The sequence below is a fragment of the Lottia gigantea genome (genome assembly GCF_000327385.1).
Source record: "Lottia gigantea unplaced genomic scaffold LOTGIsca_61, whole genome shotgun sequence".
Classification (NCBI taxonomy): domain Eukaryota; kingdom Metazoa; phylum Mollusca; class Gastropoda; family Lottiidae; genus Lottia; species Lottia gigantea.
In genome coordinates this window covers 840,919-861,765 of record NW_008710086.1, presented here as the reverse complement: position 1 = coordinate 861,765, position 20,847 = coordinate 840,919, and the positions used below count along the sequence as shown (strand labels likewise).

Genomic DNA, 20,847 nt, shown 5'->3' with positions numbered 1-20,847 from the left:
AATTTTATCTAAATATTAACTTTACCAGCTGATAGAACTTAAAGGGATAATTTTATCTAAATATTAACTTTACCAGCTGATAGAACTTAAAGGAATAATTTTATCTAAATATTAACTTTACCAGCTGATAGAACTTAAAGGGATAATTTTATCTAAATATTAACTTTACCAGCTGATAGAACTTAAAGGGATAATTTTATCTAAATATTAACTTTACCAGCTGATAGAACTTAAAGGAATAATTTTATCTAAATATTAACTTTACCAGCTGATAGAACTGTTCTAAGTTCAAATTCAGCTGTCCGTTCAAATCAAGAAACTTAAATTTTACGCCTGTCATCTGCAAAAGGGCATATTTTGAAATCTATGTTAGTGATTGACCAATCAGATGACTAGAACTGTCTTAGTTAAGATATTGAGGCCCAGGCTATCGGTTATTGGCTAGTTTTCAAGTTTAGTTTTTATTATCCAGTAAGTGATATGATGTATACTGGTCTAACCGTCTAAATATTGACTTTCAGCTAATACCAGATATTCCCCAAGTATCATTAGAGTTAATGGAATTAGATTCTCAGACAGGAAAGGGGGTATACACGACCTGTGGTTATGGGTAAGTGTGAGGGAGTCATTTCGACACCCAATACATTTTTTTCCCTGACAAAGCGAATTTCAACTTTCTGAATGTTACGAGATGATGTAAGTAATATCGAAAAGATATCTAAAAACAATGACAGGCATATTGAAATGTTCAAGCTAGATACAATCGTTCATTATTAACATTATCTTTAAATAAGGTGGTTTGGTGATACCAATATTTCTCGGAGGTGAGCAGTGCGCATATATACTTCTTGCATCTTGGAAAAGACTAACACAGGACCCCCCCCCCCCCCCCCCCCCCCATTCTTGTTTGGAATCGTCTCAATAAGACTGTGATCGCAATGGAACCATTCCAGTATTTCTAAGCCTATTGAATATTTCTAAGAGCTGTTCAAGGCTATTTCTTGGAAAAGACTAAGGCCTAACCTCCCCACCCCCACTCTCCTAAATCTACCCATCTTTGTTTGGAATCGTCTCCATAAGACTGTGATCCCTATGGAACCATTCCAGTATTTTCTAAGATTATTGGATATTTTCTGAGATTAAGCACGATACAGTCGTGATGTTTGAATTCTTATCGTCTCGAGTCAACAAATCGCTTCATTATCTTTATAACCCTGTCTAAAATCAACAGATTTTCACCGACAGACGAAATATTGAAATTATCGAGTGTTTGCTTAAAGACTTTTTATCTCAATATTAGTTGAGATAAATTCGTGTCGTGTTTTGAATCTGATGGTTTAGTGTCAAATATTCATTTTAAGGTAAAGATCCAACATCTTAACTCGATTGGAGTCTTTAGTCATCTTGAAGTGAATTAATGTTTTGTTCTTGATGTTTTTTGGGTGTTCTCTAAAGATAGATTAAGATAACTTCTTCATATGGTTAACACTATACTGTGGTATATTTACGTCACGTCATCAAGGTAGTGTTAGATGGTGATGAGAACATAGTCTCATAAAAGCACTGGTCAAGATTATAAAAAAAAACAACGTATAAGTTAAAGGTTAGGAAATTTTAAAAATCCACAAATTGTAACATTGCTTGTGGTAAAATAGATGAAAATAACAGAAATAATGTCAGTGGTTATTCGTTTTCTCAAGTTTTAATCAATATCCCCACCTTCAAACAATGATGTGGAACCGAGAATAATTTTGTTAGTGGGATACCAATAATATGTCTACTGTATATTCACACTGTAGTGAACATTGGTTAACCTAACGCTTTCAACCTGCAGTAAATTGCTGTTTTGCTCTATATGTTTTTCGGATGTGGTATTTTTTGTTTGGACATCCAGTAGGCATTTCAATTCACCCCAAGAATAGCATAAAACACATTCGACAAGGTTGGAATACGGATTTTTTTTAGAACTATACATAAGTGTATCAGGGACACGCAGGTTTAATGATATGAACGATAGTGACGTCATTATCCGATCAATTTCTTCAGAAATTACAGAATAATTCCAGTATAGTGGTTTAACTCTAAGTGTTACATGGATGTTCGATGAAGTCTGAAGAGATTTATGAGTTGAGAAACAAGAAGTGTATGAATGTAACAGATAGATCTAAAACATGAAATTCTACTCAACAAGTTAAATCATCCAAAAAGATAACAGAACAATCGGTAGACTATATACATAATATATAATCTATATTTAGAGTAAGCCGAACTGAACAGCTGATCTTAACTTGAAAAACAAGTTTTGGATACTCAACCCATAGTCAGTAATTTCGTTTAATTTATTGTCTGAATTGATTGAGCCATCTCATCTATCTGACTTGTGAAGTTTCGGATACTCGACCTATAGTCAGTGGTTGTGAAGTTTCGGATATTTCAACCATATATATAGTCAGTAACTTGGTTGGATGATCAATCTGACTTGCGAAGTTTTGGATACTGCAGCCATCCTCAGTTGTTGTGGTGGGCTGACGTGGATTGGCGATCTGTACTAGGCCTTATCTTCTTTGTGAAGTTACGGTTACTGCATTGGACAAAAAAGAACGTTATCAAACTATCAAACTATCAAATTGGACAAACCAAAAACATCTTCACAGAGCAAAGATGAGGAATCTGGTGATATTATTACTATGTCTCTTGATGGGCGAAGATGTGAACGGGAAGAAATTGATTCTGTTTTTACTGGATGGTGTACGTTGGGATTATCTCGACCCGGATTATGTGAATCTGCCCGGATTAAAGGGGATTATGGAGAGAGGAGTACATGTGGAATCGTTGATCCCTGAATTCCCGTCAGTGTCGTATCCTAATCATTATTCTCTTATGACAGGTGAGCCAATTCCGAACAAAATTCTTTGTGGGTTTCATGATTTAAAAGTAAGGAGGTTTTTCAGCCCTACAAAACTGCCCCCTCCCTACATTCCCTGTTATATATAACACACCGAGGTTCCTAATAATCTAGGTAGACCATACCCCGTTGTTTAAACCTCTTTTCAAATTCATTTACAAAAGATGTAACTACGAGTTTCTTTTACACAGAGCCATATATCGATTTATATATGTTACAACAGATAAGGCCCCATTTCTGACATCTCATCTTCTGTCGGTTGTTTCTCAAGGTAAATTCCACACTGGTGATAAAAGTAACCCCAGATAGCTTCTACTCATTACTTTGACTTGTTCTATTTTGTTGTAGGTCTACACGCTCAAGACCATGGGTTTGTCGATAATGATATGTATGATGTAGAAACTGGGAAGACTTATCCACCAGATTCTGGTAGCGAAGATGATAAAAGTTTCTGGTTTAACGAAGCTGAGCCTTTCTGGATAACTGCCAAGAAACAGGTTGGTCAATTGTTCATTTTCTCAGTTTTGGTTGATATTATGGTCTATGCAACCCGTCCCGTCGTCTCTTTCAAGAGAGATTACCCTCATTGCACATTGCATAGCGTTGCCTGTCTTTCTTAGCCCAATCAAGTACAGAAAATAGGGCGTGAAACTCCATTAATTTCAGTTAATTGCAAATATAATGGCGTTATTTTTTTATTATTTTAGGGAAAGAGTGTGTTTATGTATAACTGGGTAGGGGGTGATGTTAAAATACAGAATGAACGACCGAATCACTTTCGACCTTACTCTACAGTTAAAAAAATAAAATATTTTAGACATGATATAGACGATGGTTTACAGGCTTTATTGAATGGTACAACTGATATAGTGGGTACGTATTTTATCAGGCGGTTGATACGTATTTTATCAGGTGGTTGATACGTATTTTATCAGGCGGTTGATACGTATTTTATCAGGTGGTTGATACGTATTTTATCAGGCGGTTGATACGTATTTTATCAGGCGGTTGATACGTATTTTATCAGGCGGTTGATACGTATTTTATCAGGTGGTTGATACGTATTTTATCAGGTGGTTAATACGTATTTTATCAGGTGGTTGATACGTATTTTACTATGGTACGTAATGGTCGTTATTTGGTCCAAAAAATTGGTCACGGAAGATTTGGTCACAGTCAGATTTTTTGAGTTACAGTAAATAGGTCACAAGGTAAATAGGTCACAAGAAGTCAATAGGTCATATGTCACAACAAATAGATGACGGTAAGTTGGTAGGTAGCTAATTAGATAACAAGGCAGTTTGGCCAGAGTAATTACAATTTGGTCACAAGACAAGTTGATTATTGGTAGTTGATCACATGGTCAATCGCTCTGAGAAAATGGTCACACGGTCACAAGGTCATAGGTAATTAGGTCACAAGGTTATTTGGTTAGAAAGTAATTTAGGTCACAAGGTAATTTGGTTAGAAAGTAATTAGGTAGCCAGGTAATTCTGTCAGAACGTAAATAGGTCACAAGGTAATAAGGTCACATGGTAATTTTGTCAGAACGTAAATAGGTCACAAGGTAATAAGGTCATATGGTAATTTTGTCAGAACGTATATAGTTCTTTAAGTTATAGGGTCACAAGGTTATTAGGTCACCATAAATGGGTCAGAGTAATTATAGGTAATAGAGTAAGAGTAATTGTTCACATGACTGTTTGTAACATATTTCAGGGTTATATCACGAGGGAATCGATGATCTGGGTCATAGATATGGTCCAAAGTCACCCGAGGTCACAGAATGGTTGAAGAACGTTGATCTAGAGTTTTCAAGACTGACTCAGAAATTAGAAGATTTTGGCGCCACTGATGACGTCAACATTATGATATTTTCTGACCATGGAATGACAGACGTTTCTTTGTCACGTGTCATTAATGTGACGTCAGTATTACCAATGGAAAATATTAAACACGTCATCAATGGATATGGGTCGAGAATTTCTATCTGGCCCAAAGATGGATTTGAAGACGAGGTACGTAGTTTCGATAGAAAATCATCTCGTTGCTACCTGTTCTAGTCGTTTCGGTGTTCTGAAGAGAAAACTCCATAGTTATAGTAATATCATTAAGAAGTTGGCTGTCACTCGAAATGTCACGTGAATGTGAAATTGGTAATTAAGTAAGCTACTCAAAAGAAAATTTAGCCAATGCTGATTGGATGAAAAGTGGATTAGGTTCTTAGTAGTTTTCACGAATGCATTGAAACTCTGCACTATAAAATTTGGGAATTAATTTTTTCATATATTTTCTTCAACAGATTTACCGACTATTAAAGAATTATGATCGTCATATGAGAGTGTTTTTAAAGGAGGACATCCCCGTAGAATGGTATTATACTAATAATAGTAGGATTGCTCCTTTATTACTGGTAGCTGATATAGGGTGGTATATTGATACGGTAATGCATTTTTTTTCAAGGTGATGTCAACATGGATGGACGGTGTCTTCCCATATCGCACCTTTCCATTTTGCCCCTAAATTAATCCCATTTCGCCCATTTCCTATATCGCCCCCTCTCCAACTCACTCCTTCCTGAATTCGCCGCTTCCTACATCGCCCTCCCGTTTTTTTTTTTTATGGCAGACAAAGTGGTTTATATTAACGAGTTCCCAACAATTACCACAGGATTCTGTTTGCTACAAGTTTTAGATTTGATCAATTGATGTTGGAATATTGTGGGATTCAGAATCCATGTACACGCAACATTTCTAACTTTTCTATGGAGAGATATTTTTTATTTTTGTTGTGTTTATTTCAGCCTGATTTTGGGTTTTATCACTATGATACGGGAATTATGAAAGGAGAACATGGCTACGACCCAAAATTAAAAGAAATGCATGGTATATTTATAGCCACTGGACCAAGTAAGTATATTTGATAATAGTAATAAATGACTCTCTTTCATCCATTTTCTTCATCTCGTGTCGTCATCACCATCATTAACTAGCGTTGTCATCATCATCATCTAGAGTCGTCATCATCATTGCCATTAAGCATCATCATCTTGCGCCAGTAAGCATCATTCTCTAGCCTCATCATCATCATCATCATCATCATCATCTTGTGTCGTCATTCATCATCGCCACTACCAACCATCATCATCAAGTCATCATCAACAGTTATTATTAAAAATTTATCAATATTTCAGATTTTGCAGTAAATTATAGATCAGCATCAATCAGGAATATCGATCTGTATCAGATTATGTGTTTAATAACTGGAGTTGAAGCACTTGACAATAACGGAACATGGAGCAATGTTGGAATGTTTGTTTCCGGTTCCGGTCTGAACTCTGCCAGTTTCCTGGTTATTTTACTAATAGTGTTCATAGCCAATATTCTTTAGATTTGTTTTGCTTTTACGGGTTTATATTGTGAAAGGATTATAGTGCTTTGTTCATACGTATGAAAGATCAGTTCAGTGTTCATATTCTGTAGATTTCTGTCAAAGTTGTATTGAGATTGTAGTGAGTTCGGTGCGTACTTCGTTGATATTCCTGAAAATTTAATTTTGGAATATTTCTAGACATGATATAACAGACGAATGTGTAGCTTTATATACAGCCAGACTGGTAAGAATCTGCTTTAAACGACAGGATTAGTTCAGTGCGATTTCAGTTTTTCTTAGAAACACCAAAGGGGCACCACCAAAGAAATGTTTAGATGACTACACAGATAGCTGATATTGAGTTCTATCAGCTGGTAAAGTAAATATTTATATGACTATACAGATAGCTGAAATTGAGCTCTATCAGCTGGTAAAGTAAATATTTAGGCAACTATACAGATAGCTGAAATTGAGCTCTATCAGCTGGTAAAGTAAATATTTAGATGACTATACAGATAGCTGAAATTGAGCTCTATCAGCTGGTAAAGTGAATAATATTTAGATGACCATACAGATAGCTGAAATTGAGTTTTATCAGCTGATAAAGTAAATATTTAGATGACTATACAGATGGCTGATATTGAGTTCTATCAGCTGGTATAGTAAATATTTAGATGACTATACAGATAGCTGAAATTGAGCTCTATCAGCTGGTAAAGTGAATAATATTTAGATGACTATACAGATAGCTGAAATTGAGTTCTATCAGCTGATAAAGTAAATATTTAGATGACTATACAGAAAGCTGAAATTGAGCTCTATCAGCTGGTAAAGTGAATAATATTTAGATGACTATACAGATAGCTGAAATTGAGTTCTATCAGCTGATAAAGTAAATATTTAGATGACTATACAGATAGCTGAAATTGAGTTCTATCAGCTGATAAAGTAAATATTTAGATGACTATACAGATAGCTGAAATTGAGTTCTATCAGCTGATAAAGTAAATATTTAGATGACTATACAGATGGCGTAAATACAAGCAATGAAATACTTAGTTTACGGAATATCCTTAAAAAAGACTAATAAAGTGAATGAAATATCTTTTAATTATATATTAAATACGTCTATAAATATAAAATACCCACTAGACTATCACCACACACTCAATCAAAAGCTTTCCTGAAATCATTAAACTTAGAAATTGTCTAGAAGTCTCTTTCTTAGATCCACTTGTAGAATTGGAATAAATTATATCTTTCTATCTCATTCACATCTATTTTAAATCCATGCCGCACTTTTCTTTTCAATGTAATTAACTGTTCAAAAGCAGAACATACTCAAAAAACTGCTGTAGCGGGCCAAGCACTACACTCTAATATGCTTTAAGATTTTGTCTTTGTCTTTTCCATGGAATTGATTTATAGGGTGATTCTTTTGACAGTTGTAAAAAACAGTTTCCCTGATTAATTTTCTATAAAACGACAGTCCCGGCTTTATGACATACGGACCATTGATGTATTTAAAGTGTCGCCTACATAATATCTTTTACTACCTTTTGATTTGGGAGTTACAAAATGGCGAATAAGAATAATGAAGATTTTAGCAATGAGTAAAGCACCTGCCACGGCAACTAAACATAACATAAAAATAGAATTTAGGAATCGTTTGTTCAGGTCATAATTCTGTGCCATTATTCCCGCGGCTGCTACTGCTTGTACGATATATGGCGAGTAGACGTAGCGTGTGTATTTATCAAATAAAATCACATCTAGTAAAAACCATATGACAACCTCTACTGCAATAACACATAAAACAATGGACGAGGACGTCGACTGTGGAACGCCGATCGAATACGTCAACAATGTCGTCAGGCTCACCATGGTAGCTATAGTAACCCATGCGGCATAGCACGAGAGACCATTCTGCATCAGATGACGTACTAACCAGACGTCAGTATCCATATGACGTTTGAACATGACGTCGATATTTCTGTACAGACGTGAAAAAGAGAAGTAAAGAGAGACGTAGAGAGTAAATGGTAACAAAGCGATGATTATGAAAGCTAAAATGACATAACGACGATCCCATATAATCAACCAGGCCACATTAAAACATAAATTGATTATAAACATGAGGAATACTCCTGGGGACATGAACTCCATGGTGTAGAGGTATTCACCGTCTCGGGTTCTACAAACAGTCGACAAGGCATACACCAACCATAACGCCTGCCAAACATATATCAATGCCCACAAACCAAACGTCCAACTAGCAGGTCCGACTTCGGTATAATATTCCATGGTGGCATTTTCTAGCATATCTGCTCTAAAAATACCTGAAAGGAAGACAAACCCTGGGTTACAAAGTTATTGACATGAGTTGTGGGCGTAGACATGGTCTGAAACTTACTAGAACAATTTCAAACACATGGCACAAAAATGTGTGAATCATTTCGGGACTCCGAGAGGTAAATACAGCAGAGACATGGGGTATTGGCTAAGATCCACCCTAGCCGAATAGCTAGATCAGCACCAGACAGGAATTTGGTTCGAAGAAAATAACATACCCAGTTCTTGTCCGCCATAGAAAGATAAAACATTGAATACAATGGCCACCAGGAAAAACAGAAAGGCGGTAAAAATTAGCACCACACGGACAGGACTGTGGCTGGTAGACATCTTGAACAAATTCTGAAATAAACAGACACAATATTTAAGTTGCTTAAAACAGGGCAAGTCACTCGACTTCGACTTGAACCTACATCTAGCAATGGTCGAGGTATAACGAACTCCGTCTTATACCTTGAACATTGTGAAGATGCACCGACCATAGAAGTCAAAGTCTGTCAATAGTCATCTTCACAATGTCAGGGTATTACGACCTTTGGCTTATACCTTGACTCAAATAGCCACCTTTCTTGTACTACGGAATGCAGCAATTTGATTTGATAGTATATACGCCAGCGAATATAACTAATCAGAGCCCTCGACAGAAAGACTGTAGACATTATGACAAACTTTTTGGCGAGGCCTCTGATTGACTGTATTTACTAGCGTCAATCATTTACAAACACCGGTGATACAGGTGACTATCGCACTCAAGGTATAAGACGAAGTTCGTATTAGCTTGACATTGTGAAGATACAAGAAAGATGACTTTTGCAGTCAAGGTATAGACTAAGTTCATATTAGCTTGACGTTGTGAAGATACAAGAAAGGTGACTATTACAGTCAAGGTATATGACGAATTTCGTAATAGCTTGATATTGTGAAAATAGTCAAAATAAAACATTAGTATGTATAACATGTTCAATCGTTGTTACAAAGTAATATCCCGTTAGTCTTATATTTCATGGGTAGGTAGGTAGGTAGATGACAAGTTAACGTTCGCTTCCAGCGACCCATATTTCATTGGTCAGTAATAACAGGGTATATACACAAGGTCAACAGCTGTTTATTACTTGTCAAACGTGGTTACCTGTTTTATTACACCTTTATATTGGCACGACTAAATAGCCTGTAATCAAATCTTAGTATAGATAATACAATATATTTATACAATGGACAATTAAGAATATAAACAAGAGCAGTGTATTTAAGATATAGGTAGTATAATAATAACGAGTATGTATAACATGTAGGGTATCAATTGTAATTTAATTCACCTGAAAATAAAGCGAACTCTTCTGATTTGTATTTGAAATGTTCTTTAGATGCGCATGTCATTTTTCTACAAGTCATATATATCAAATTTCAGCTTATGTACGATCGGCTACCAATTTTCAGTTATCTTGATCGGTTTGCATTCAAATCATGTTCTTTTTAAAATATGTTCCAAATGGCCTACACCGACCTTCCTGGCGTTGTGAGACGTCAGGTCAGCCTGTATGGATATCCTAATCCACTAGATATCTAGTGAAGAAATGACCATACATGTATTTATATAAATTATACATAAATATATATGAATATCGCATGTTTATGGACAATCTTCGATAGAATACCAATGTTTGACAATATCAACTGATGAAATTAAACGAGAAAATATAATCCATTTGATACTTTTGAGCTAGTCGTACAGCATAATATCTGAATATTGTTAGTATAAATAATAAACAGATACGGCTTTATAACGTCGCCTTGCTTCACCCCGTTTAAATAACAATTTATCGCATTCTTTATATACAGCAAAATCGATTTCTATCATTATCAATTGTAATACATGAAAATAAAACACACACAGTCGAGATACAGTAAAAACATTCAAAAGTCTTACCTACCTAGTTGTAAAGATTGCAGGCTTTCGGTGATATGAACATGAACGACCGTGGATAATTCCAATGTTAAAATCCCGACCGCATCTTTGAATTGGAGGATGACTTGACAAAAATAGCAAGAAATAAGATGAATATAATATTTTAGGGTTTCAACAACACCCAAAATAATAGGTCCGTTGTCGAGATTCTCATTGGTAATAACTGCTTTATTGTTGATCAGTCACGTGGTATTTAGCCGCATTGATAAATATAGCCATACAGGAAACAACACTTTAGTTGTATTTCATTAGCTCAATAATGTAGAGATTATTAGGATAGTAAAATGTCCACGGCAGAACAGATCGCTTTTCATCAACTCCTTGAAGGAATTGCTTTTTGTATATCTTGTAAATATGTATAGAAGAAAATCAAACTGATTTTATATTTGTCAGAAAATGAACAACGGACCGAGATAAAATACGTTTCGGTTGAGTAGTTGTCCTTTCAATTTCATTTTATAGTCCATTCAAATAAATAGTTTACCATAACATGTAGGTAATTCGTGTCCGACAAATCACTGAACTGGTTTAAAAATAGCTTCTTAATCAAGTATGGCGAGGGATAACAGCGAATACCTCCAGGCCCGCACCAATGCCCCCATCGCAAAAAAACTGGCCGTCCACCAATATCAACTCCCTCATTGCCCCTCCGGATATATTATTTGCCCCCTGAACAATCAAGTCTGACTATACAGATAGCTGAAATTGAGCTCTATCAGCTGGTAAAGTAAATATTAAGATGACTATACAGATAGCTGAAGTTGAGCTCTATCAGCTGGTAAAGTAAAAATTTAGATGACTATACAGATAACTGAAATTGAGTTCTATCAGCCGGTAAAGTAAATATTTAGATGACTATACAGATAGCTGAAATTGAGTTCTATCAGCTGGTATAGTAAATATTTAGATGACTATACAGATAGCTGAAATTGAGTTCTATCAGCCGGTAAAGTAAATATTTAGATGGCTATACAGATAGCTGAAATTGAGTTCTATCAGATGGCAAAGTAAATATTTAGGCAACTATACAGATAGCTGAAATAGTGCTCTATCAGCTGGTAAAGTAAATATTTAGGCAACTATACAGATAGCTGAAATTGAGCTCTATCAGCTGGTAAAGTAAATATTTAGATCACTATACAGATAGCTGAAATTGAGCTCTATCCGCTGGTAAAGTAAATATTTAGATCACTATACAGATAGCTGAAATTGAGCTCTATCCGCTGGTAAAGTAAATATTTAGGCAACTATACAGATAGCAGAAATTGAGTTCTATCAGCTGGTAAAGTAAATATTTTGACGGCTTTACGGATAACTGAAATTGAGTTCTATCAGCTGGTAAAGTAAATATTTTGACGGCTTTACGGATAACTGAAATTGAGCTCTCTCAGCTGGTATAGTAAATAGTTAGATGACTATACAAATAACTGAAATTGAGCTCTATCAGCTGGTAAAGTAAATATTTAGACAACTATACAGATAGCCACTTTCGCCTGAATCACTCACCCAATCACAAAAATCGAACCATCGACCACATTACACACCTTGTTTTAAAATCAGGGGAACTTTTAGCGGAAAATCACCTCTTCAATAATTTAGGATTGGGTTACCAGGTGAAACTAAAGGGAACAGTCTTTTGCCTAACCTGAGAATCGCCCCCACCCCTCTACTTTCCAAGTGATACCTGAGAGTATTCAAATCAGTAGGCGTGGTTTAGTTACCTCATCCAATAAGATAAGAAAGATAGGTCACGTGATGTTTACACGACTCTAGTTTATTTTTACTTATAGTAACAATATGTCCGTAATCTCTAGGAATTGCAGCTTAGAATAAAGATTACAATATAAAACGTTTCCATTGAGCTAGTATGATATAAAGGTAGAGTGAAAGTTTAAAAAAATGGCGACGACAGGGCAAGAAATCGTAATAGTCGGAGGAGGGCTGGTAAGTTTTACTTTTTCACCGGTACAAGGCTGGACCATAGCCAGACTTGATTGTCCGGGGGAGCAATAATGGTTGTTTTTGCCAAGACAGCGTCATAAGCCTACTCTTTTCCAAATTTTCAACTGTCAAAGACTCTTTTAATGTGCCCTAGGTTGTAGCATTTGAGGCCTTGGTCTATAGTCACATAGACTAGATATTATTTCCATGTTACCCCATTCGACCAGAGCTTAAGAGAATTATGTTTTACAGGTTAACACTTTCAATTTGTTGAAAAAACTTTGATTTATTGTCTTATTAAAGGGGCATTCTGCTTTAATTTCAAGGTGTGAACTAGGCTTATTATGTGTGATATTATTCTTATGTCCTTTGTATAGTTTCTATACGTTGACTTGGCGACAGAGAAACCGTTTCAAACACCAAATTTGAGAATTGCTTTTTTAAAAATACGTGGACAGAGTATTTGGAAGTAAAACTTTATTATCATGCTCAGGTTTTGACATTTTGATTTCTGTATATATCTGTAATGGTGTCCTGACACCAGTAGCGGAGCCAAAAGGGGGAGGAGAGGGGGCAGCCCCCTTGCAGCCCCAAAGACATGTTTTTCGGGCAAAAATCTCATAACTAGGTTAGAAATTCGGAGACCTACAGATATCCCCCCGCCCCCACCTCAGACGTAAACGAGGCTCCGCCACTGCCTTACACAGTTGTCTATGGTGCATATGATTGCCAAAAAAGAAAAGCAGTCTCAAGTTTCGATATGAAACTCTCATGCAACTGAGTTCATTATTCACAAACATCTACAACTGGAAATCACTATAGTGTGAGGGAACCTGTAGCCTTTTTTCAATGATTGAAGTAAAACTTGTTATTTTAATATTTTACAGGTTGGAGCATTAAATGCCTGTTTTTTGGCTCAAAGAGGATTTAAAGTGAGTTTATATGAAATGAGAGCAGGTAAGATAAGTATTCATTTTTTTTTAACAAGAGCTCATCTCATGTTTCTGATACACAATCCTCATTAGAACAGCTTTATTGAAATTTCATCATAGAGAATTATGTGAACTCATTCCACACTGCCTATACATGTTTCTGCTAAACACCAGAACAGCTTGATCGTGAATTGGGGGTCAACTGTCCAAAATGGACTTTAAGCAAATAAGCAAGATTAGACTGATTATAAGTTATGTATGGTGTGTTGTATTTGACCACCCGTCACAGTCTCATTCTAGATAAATAAGATAAGCCATAGATAACATACTTACCTCTAATCACAGGTACAAACTACAGGATAAGGGGGGGTGGGAGAAGATGTGGGTCATTCATTCATAATTTATACATCCAAAACCAAACCACAGAGGCCATAAATTGTTAAAATAAAACTGAAATTCATCTGCCTCATTAGTTAATATCAAAAATACAAAATAAGTGCGTTTTGTAGTGGAGGGGATGTTTGGTGTTTTCATTCATTCATTATTCATCCATAAATAAGACACGGAGGTGACAGTGAATTAATAAGTACTTTTATTTATAGATAACATATTTCATTGGTTTATATCACAAATAGAAATCAGAGGTGTAGTAGAGGAGGGAGGGGGGTGTTTGTTGAAATGTTGTGCACAATAAAAATCAAAAGTAGTATACAGTAAACTTGTGTTTTATTAATCGTGTTTCTATCACTTAATAGTTTTAACATGTTTCAGATATTCGTACACAACTTCATGTAAAAGGGCGAAGTATAAATTTAGCGCTGTCACGGAGGGGACGTGAAGCTTTAAAGATGGTGGGTCTAGAAGACATGGTAGTAGAAAATGGGATACCAATGCACGCTAGAATGATACATGATTTAGATGGTACTCGAAGACCAATACCATACGGTGAAAAACATCAGGTTCAACAATTTTTATTGGCTTGTTTTTTTTTTTTTAAATTATTGAATTTCTTTGAGTAAATGATTTACAACATACTTGAAGGTTTGAAGTTTATTTGAATACATGATTTATTACAAACATCATATTCATTAAGAGTGGCAGCCAGTATGTTTAAGGGAACCAATTTTCTTTAAGAGAGTCCACATAACTAATAATGTTTATTTGTTATTAAGGTTTGTCAATCCAGCATCCCTTAAAGAGAGTTCACATAGCTAACAATATTTATTTGGTATAATTAGTTTTGTCAACTAGACAGCCCTTCATCTTCAGAGAGTCCACATAGCTAATAATGTTTATTTGGTATTTAGGTTTGTCAATCCAGCATCCCTTATAGAGAGTCCACATAGCTAATAATGGTTATATAATATTTTGATTATTTCAGTACATTATGTCAGTTGACAGAAAACATTTAAATGAAGTTTTATTGAATGGTCAGTAATATTCTATTCTATTTTAAAGTGGGCAGATTTATATTGAATTAATTCTCGAAACTGAATAATTGTTTTGAGCACAGGACTGTTAAGAATGAAATGAGGGGGAGGGGGAGAAGCTTCCTTTCTGGGGAGCTGCCCTTAACCTCCTCGTCCAAGCCTTTCATGACCTGCATCATCTGACTTTAGTTAGTCACTGGGTGAATATTTACTTCAATACTATATTTTATATCTTCTCCATCACATCATTGAGATCCTAATCATTATATTTTGTATCTTGAAGCTGCTGAACAGAAGGGTATCAAATTGCTTTTTGAACATAAATTGATACGATGTGATTTTGACAGGGGAATGGTCATTTTTGAAAGGTGAGTCATAGAAATATTAAATGATGTTCCTGATAACAATTCTGTGGTCAGACGAAATTCGAGTTTGTTAAACACAGCCTGTAAGAGCCCTCAACAGAAATACTGTAAAGAATATGTAATCTCATAACTTAGAAATTCAGGCCGTAAACCTGGCTCCGCCACTGCCTTGACATTGTGAAGATGTTGTTGGTATACACTATTATGAATTAAATATTTGAACTATTTTTAGAGCAGATGAAAGTCAGGTGACTGTATCATGTGACCTGATAATTGGTTGTGACGGAGCGTTTTCAGCAGTACGGAACCAGATGATGAAAAGGACGAGGTTGGACTATCAACAGGAATATATACCCCATGGTTACGTCGAGTTGACTATACACCCCAAACAAAATCAGGTCAGATAGCCCAAGGTTATTGTCAGAAATCCCAAGGTTATTGTTAGAAATCCCAAGGTTATTGTCAGAAATCCCAAGGTTATTGTCAGAAATCAGAAATCCCAAGGTTATTGTCAGAAATCCCAAGGTTATTGTCAGAAATCCCAAGGTTATTGTTAGAAATCCCAAGGTTATTGTTAGAAATCCCAAGGTTATTGTCAGAAATCCCAAGGTTATTGTCAGAAATCCCAAGGTTATTGTTAGAAATCCCAAGGTTATTGTTAGAAATCCCAAGGTTATCGTTAGAAATCCCAAGGTTATCGTTAGAAATCCCAAGGTTATTGTTAGTAATCCCAAGGTTATTGTCAGAAATCCCAAGGTTATTGTCAGAAATCCCAAGATTATTGTCAGAAATCCCAAGGTTAGTGTCAAAAATCCCAAGGTTAGTGTCAGAAATCATGAAGTTCAATGGGTTTGTGTAAATCAGAAAATAGTGACCGGTGCACTGGGGCAACTCAGCTAACCGTGCTGCCCCCCACACATAAACAGAATACTTGGGCTGTTGAAAAAATACTGTCCCTGAAACACATATGCCAGCCAGAGCACCAATTTAGAATTCTTTAAATATCCCAACAACTGTTTCTTATATTTTCAGTTTGCTATGGAAGTAAATTATTTACATATTTGGCCACGAAACGAGTTTATGATGATAGCATTACCTAATCAAGATAAAACCTACACCACTACTCTCTTTATGCCGTTTAAAAACTTTGAATCTCTGAAAACCAAAGATGATATTATCGAATTTTTCCAGAAATATTTCCCTGATTCCATTCCCTTATTAGAAGAGTAAGTATAATGCTAGGGGTACACGAGCGTATTTTTCATGTGGATTATAATCGGCAGAGATTTTTTTATGCTCAATAACGAAGGGGAAAACCTGGTGAATATTTGAGAGCGTATTTCACTTGGCGGAATTTTGCCGTGGATCATGTGATTGCTACATAATGGTAGAGGGATTTATTTTGTACATCACATGATATCAACATCATGTCTGGCTACGAGCACATTTTACTGCCGGTGTTAATAATGGCCCGAAAATATCTAACATATTTGATGCTGGAGATTCGTACGGATATTGGCGGCATGAGCGGGCACAAGTAGCCTCCAGTAAGTGGGGGTACAAATTGGGAACAGACTTACATTATGGTGGGACGGGGGGGGGGGGGGGGAGATTTACATTCCAAATGCGGAAGTGTTGTGGAAGTGCTATAGGTGCAAGCTCCAAGGTTTGAGGAGTTTATTTTCAGCAGATAAAGACATTATCTCACTTTTAAACACAAAGAACCAAACTTTAGAATTGTCTTTATATTTCAATTATGTATTTTGACCGACCCAGACCTCTGTTTGTCACATTTACGTGGCTTTGCTAATATTTCTACTATTTTGATTTATTTTATTTATTTTTCAGAGAGAATATCAAAGAAACAATGTCCTCCACTCCGGCTCAACCACTCATATCTATTAAGGTATCTAAAGGGATCAGGACGAGGTTTCTTGCCTGTTTCTAATCCCTTTAATGATTTATTCGACATTTATTGCAAAGAATACCTCAAAACATTAGCAGTGTGGACTGTTTGCTAGGGCTGCCAAGTCCATAGAACCATCAACATGTACATCATTATTACTATACTAAAAGGAATGCTGGGTTGGCAAGTCTAGTCAAAGAGTGCTATCATGTGTTCTGGAAGAGTAAGCTTTGCTTGTTATTACCAACAACAAGTTGTATTGAGGACCATGGGGTTGTTAACACGAAGGCAGCTATTTATAACTTCGGCCATAGTGCTTCTATAGTGAAAGTAGGAAATTGTCTAATATAGTGTCTAATTCAGTGTCATCCGTACCATGTTGGAACGAAAGGGTTGATAATGGGTGATGCTGCTCACGCTATGGTGCCATTTTATGGGCAGGGGATGAACGCGGTAAGTTAGGTCCTGATATTTTCTACTACTTATACTTTGAATAGTAAAACAACAATAGCTCATCTCATACTGCCAGCTATTGTAGGTATTCAATCTTTCATTAGACAAAATATTTTTACAACTTGATCCTGTCTACCAGTTCGTCATTGGCTAGACCTCTTGGCATTGATCTTCCCCAGATTATCCAGTAACAATTTACCGCATGGGTTAGCTGGAAAGTAAAGCAGGACTTATTAAAGATCATCACATGCCAGACTTTTATGTCCTACTTTTCTGCAAATGATTGGGCTAGTGAAATCAGGCTACACCCTGTAGTGTGCAATGAGGGAAATTTTGCCAGGACACCGTCTTAAGTCTACTCTGTACAATTGTTGAGCACATCCTGTAGCATTCGCCGCCTCATTTATTGTCTCATTCGAATGAATAAACTATTTTCCTTTTTGGAGAAACCAGGTTGAAAACTCTGAAGGTACTATCTCCATCTATACCTACCGTCTTCATTAGCCGACATGGCTCAGAAAAGTAGGATGTAAAACTCCATTCATCTCATTTCCACCTATGTCTGGATCTGGTTATAACAAGCATTTTATACACTGGGCCACACAGCTCATGAAAATATAAAATGTGTCATTATAGGGTTTTGAAGATTGTATTGTATTAGATGAACTAATGGATGAATACAAAAATGATTTTAGTAAGTTTATATTTTAACACAGGGTGAAACTCTGAGTGACAACATGTTTCAGGTTCTGTTTTAGTTGTCTGAATATCACACAGCGTGAAACTCTGGGTAACAACATGTTTCAGGTTCTGTTTTAGTTGTCTAAAGATCACATAGCGTGAAACTCTGTGTAACAACATGTTTCTGGTTTTGTTTTAGTTGTCTGAATATCGCAATGCGTGAAACTCTGATTAACAACATGTTTCAGGTTCTGTTTTAGTTGTCTGAATATTGCAATGCGTGAAACTCTGATTAACAACATGTTTCAGGTTCTGTTTTAGTTGTCTGAAAATGTTTGTCTATCTATTTCAGCGAAAGTTTTACCAGCTTATACAGAGAAACGTCATGTGGATGCTACAGCTATTTGTGAATTGGCTATGTATAATTATATTGAGGTAGGAGAGAATACTCTTATTAGATGTTGATCAGACAGGGTATACTTACTCTTCTAGACACCTGATACCACTCTTCATTATGAAATACTTACCCACTTATAATGTGAAAAGTTCATTAGCTGCTACCAATGTTTCGCCTATATTTGTTATGGATTTCGGGTTTCGTTGGTACTTGTTTTTTTAAATTTTATGTCTTTCCTTCTTCAAAAAAAAATTTACATTCGGGTCCAGTTCCCCGTTCCAACAAAAAATAGAACGAGGCCAAAGACTTTTCCTCGTTTTCGCTGAGCCAGTTTATGACATGTAATTCAGTTTCTGAATGTTTCAGAGGAAGTATTTGCATTGGGCCCAAATTTTAAATAAATACTTGCTCTGGGATGATTTGAAACTGGACATGAAACAGCCGACTCGCTCCCAGCGCCCACTTCTTATTAATACAAAATATTCTTTTTATTTTCAGATGAGATCTTCTGTCAACTCTAAATTATTTTTATTGAGAAAAAAGTTGGATAATTTTTTACAGAAATTATTTCCTAAATCATGGATTCCACTTTATACGATGGTAAGATTTTAGAATTTCAAATTTTTCTGAAGCAAACAGACTTTTCAAACTGATTCAAATGCAAATCTGGATGTTTCGTTTTCTGTTTTCTTTTTATGTGGTGACTCAACAAGCTATTAATGATCTTACAATATTGGTATGCCTCTCATGTTCTAGGTCATTATATATTCAACCAATCGAATGCATTGTTTAAGAAATACGTATTGTTAAACATTGACTGACCAAACAGTGTTTTAACAAAAATTGTAAAATAGCGAAATTGACTATAATCTGATTCTAATTAAATCATAAAGCCTATACTTGTTTTTTTTTTTAGGTCTCCTTCACCAGGACGAGGTATCATCAATGTATCGAACGCAGAAAAACACAAGATAAGGTTAGACGGAAAAAGATATTTGATTTGCCAAAATAAAAGTCACAAGGAAAGTTGAATTGAGAGCGCCAGTTGCACAGTGCAATTATGTGTTCTTGAAGAGGAAGATAAAGACGCCAGCCACTTTGCTTATTTTGGAGGAGCTCAAATTAAAACTGGACCTTAAACTAATTGTTTTATGACGTCACTATCACCAAGGCATTTAGATATCATTTCTTAGAAGCCTGTGTGATAGTGACGTCATAAAATTGCAAGAACCACATTGCATACGTCTGATTGAAAATGGTGCAAATCAATGCTATCAGTGTCCCAATACACATAAACAGTTTTAAAATCATTTTTACGCTTTAATTTTTACTCTATTTTTTCTACTTTACAGATAATCCGATGTTTAAGCTATTCTATCATTCCATTGGTTGTTGGAGTCACTGTCATAGTAACCAAACGTAACGAGATTGGACAATATATTTCAGATATACCGCTTAATATCTCACAGTTAAAAATATCATTGGATAGATTTATACATAGATTTTTATAATGCGATGAAATATTTTCTTGTGATTTTGGTCAACTGTTTGAAATGAAATGAAATGGAGTTTTACGTCCTACTTATGAAAATTATGATTCAAATCTAGTCTTTCTATTATTTGAAATTCCAGCCATAATCGCACCCTCACTGGCACCCCCACTGCATTGATTGTAATGTCCATCCATAATTGATTGTATCTTTTTATTTGTTGTAATTTTTATAAATCATTACCTTGAAGAATTAAAATTTTCTTTATTTGGCCAACAGCAAGTTGCAAAATTTCGATGGGGTTCTGTAAATTTTTAGTGAAAAATGTGCCCGTAAGTGCCATTCACAGCGATCTGAAAAAAGGGAGGGCAACCTTTTTTAAGAATCAGAAGCACTCAAACAGTATTTACAGCAATCTGAGACAATACATTTTGTGATGAATTAGATCTATGGTGCTATAGGCTAGCGCTTTATAGAGTGATTTCGTGCTGGGGTTTATTTTTTATTTGTTGGGGCCCAGCCCCCGTAGTCCCCTGGGCAGACCTGATAAGAGTTCAATTTCATCATAGATTAACACTAATAATCACAAACTGCTTATAGAACCAATTAAATAGTTTATAAATAAACTATAATGGACGACATGAAGATAGGGAGAAA

The 20,847-nt window shown here is 35.7% G+C and overlaps 3 protein-coding genes across 3 annotated transcripts; 2 read left to right on the top strand and 1 right to left on the bottom strand.

The window, feature by feature from the left end:
- Positions 1–2,697: 2,697 nt before the first annotated feature.
- LOTGIDRAFT_128417 (hypothetical protein) lies at positions 2,698–6,295 on the top strand (the record flags this gene model as incomplete). Its single annotated transcript, XM_009064252.1, has 7 exons — positions 2,698–2,887; positions 3,254–3,402; positions 3,613–3,760; positions 4,625–4,923; positions 5,208–5,348; positions 5,709–5,814; positions 6,099–6,295. The coding sequence occupies 7 exons, from the start codon at positions 2,698–2,700 to the stop codon at positions 6,293–6,295; spliced, it is 1,230 nt and encodes a 409-aa protein (XP_009062500.1).
- A 355-nt stretch (positions 6,296–6,650) lies between these two features.
- Positions 6,651–10,743, bottom strand: LOTGIDRAFT_235205 (hypothetical protein). Its single transcript, XM_009064251.1, has 6 exons — positions 10,561–10,743; positions 8,848–8,971; positions 7,306–8,616; positions 7,038–7,249; positions 6,781–6,978; positions 6,651–6,724 (listed from the first exon to the last, which is right to left on the bottom strand). The coding sequence occupies exons 2-3, from the start codon at positions 8,957–8,959 to the stop codon at positions 7,775–7,777; spliced, it is 954 nt and encodes a 317-aa protein (XP_009062499.1). The 5' UTR covers positions 8,960–8,971; positions 10,561–10,743; the 3' UTR covers positions 6,651–6,724; positions 6,781–6,978; positions 7,038–7,249; positions 7,306–7,774.
- A 1,709-nt stretch (positions 10,744–12,452) lies between these two features.
- LOTGIDRAFT_220321 (hypothetical protein) lies at positions 12,453–20,440 on the top strand. Its single transcript, XM_009064250.1, has 14 exons — positions 12,453–12,539; positions 13,424–13,493; positions 14,240–14,427; positions 14,850–14,898; positions 15,182–15,266; positions 15,496–15,661; positions 16,296–16,489; positions 17,112–17,169; positions 17,533–17,622; positions 18,259–18,316; positions 18,656–18,738; positions 19,199–19,300; positions 19,617–19,676; positions 20,053–20,440. Exons 1-14 carry the CDS (start codon positions 12,495–12,497, stop codon positions 20,209–20,211), a joined length of 1,407 nt encoding a protein of 468 aa, XP_009062498.1. The 5' UTR covers positions 12,453–12,494; the 3' UTR covers positions 20,212–20,440.
- Positions 20,441–20,847: the final 407 nt, after the last annotated feature.

Coding starts and splice junctions, on each gene's coding strand:
- LOTGIDRAFT_235205 (XM_009064251.1), bottom strand. CDS start 8,959: ATGTCTACCAGCCACAGTCCTGTCCGTGTGGTGCTAATTTTTACCGCC. Junction 8,617..8,847: donor CTATGGCGGACAAGAACTGG/GTATGTTATTTT, acceptor TCTTCCTTTCAG/GTATTTTTAGAGCAGATATG.
- LOTGIDRAFT_220321 (XM_009064250.1), top strand. CDS start 12,495: ATGGCGACGACAGGGCAAGAAATCGTAATAGTCGGAGGAGGGCTG. Junction 14,899..15,181: donor AAATGAAGTTTTATTGAATG/GTCAGTAATATT, acceptor TGTATCTTGAAG/CTGCTGAACAGAAGGGTATC. Junction 18,739..19,198: donor CTATGTATAATTATATTGAG/GTAGGAGAGAAT, acceptor TTTTATTTTCAG/ATGAGATCTTCTGTCAACTC.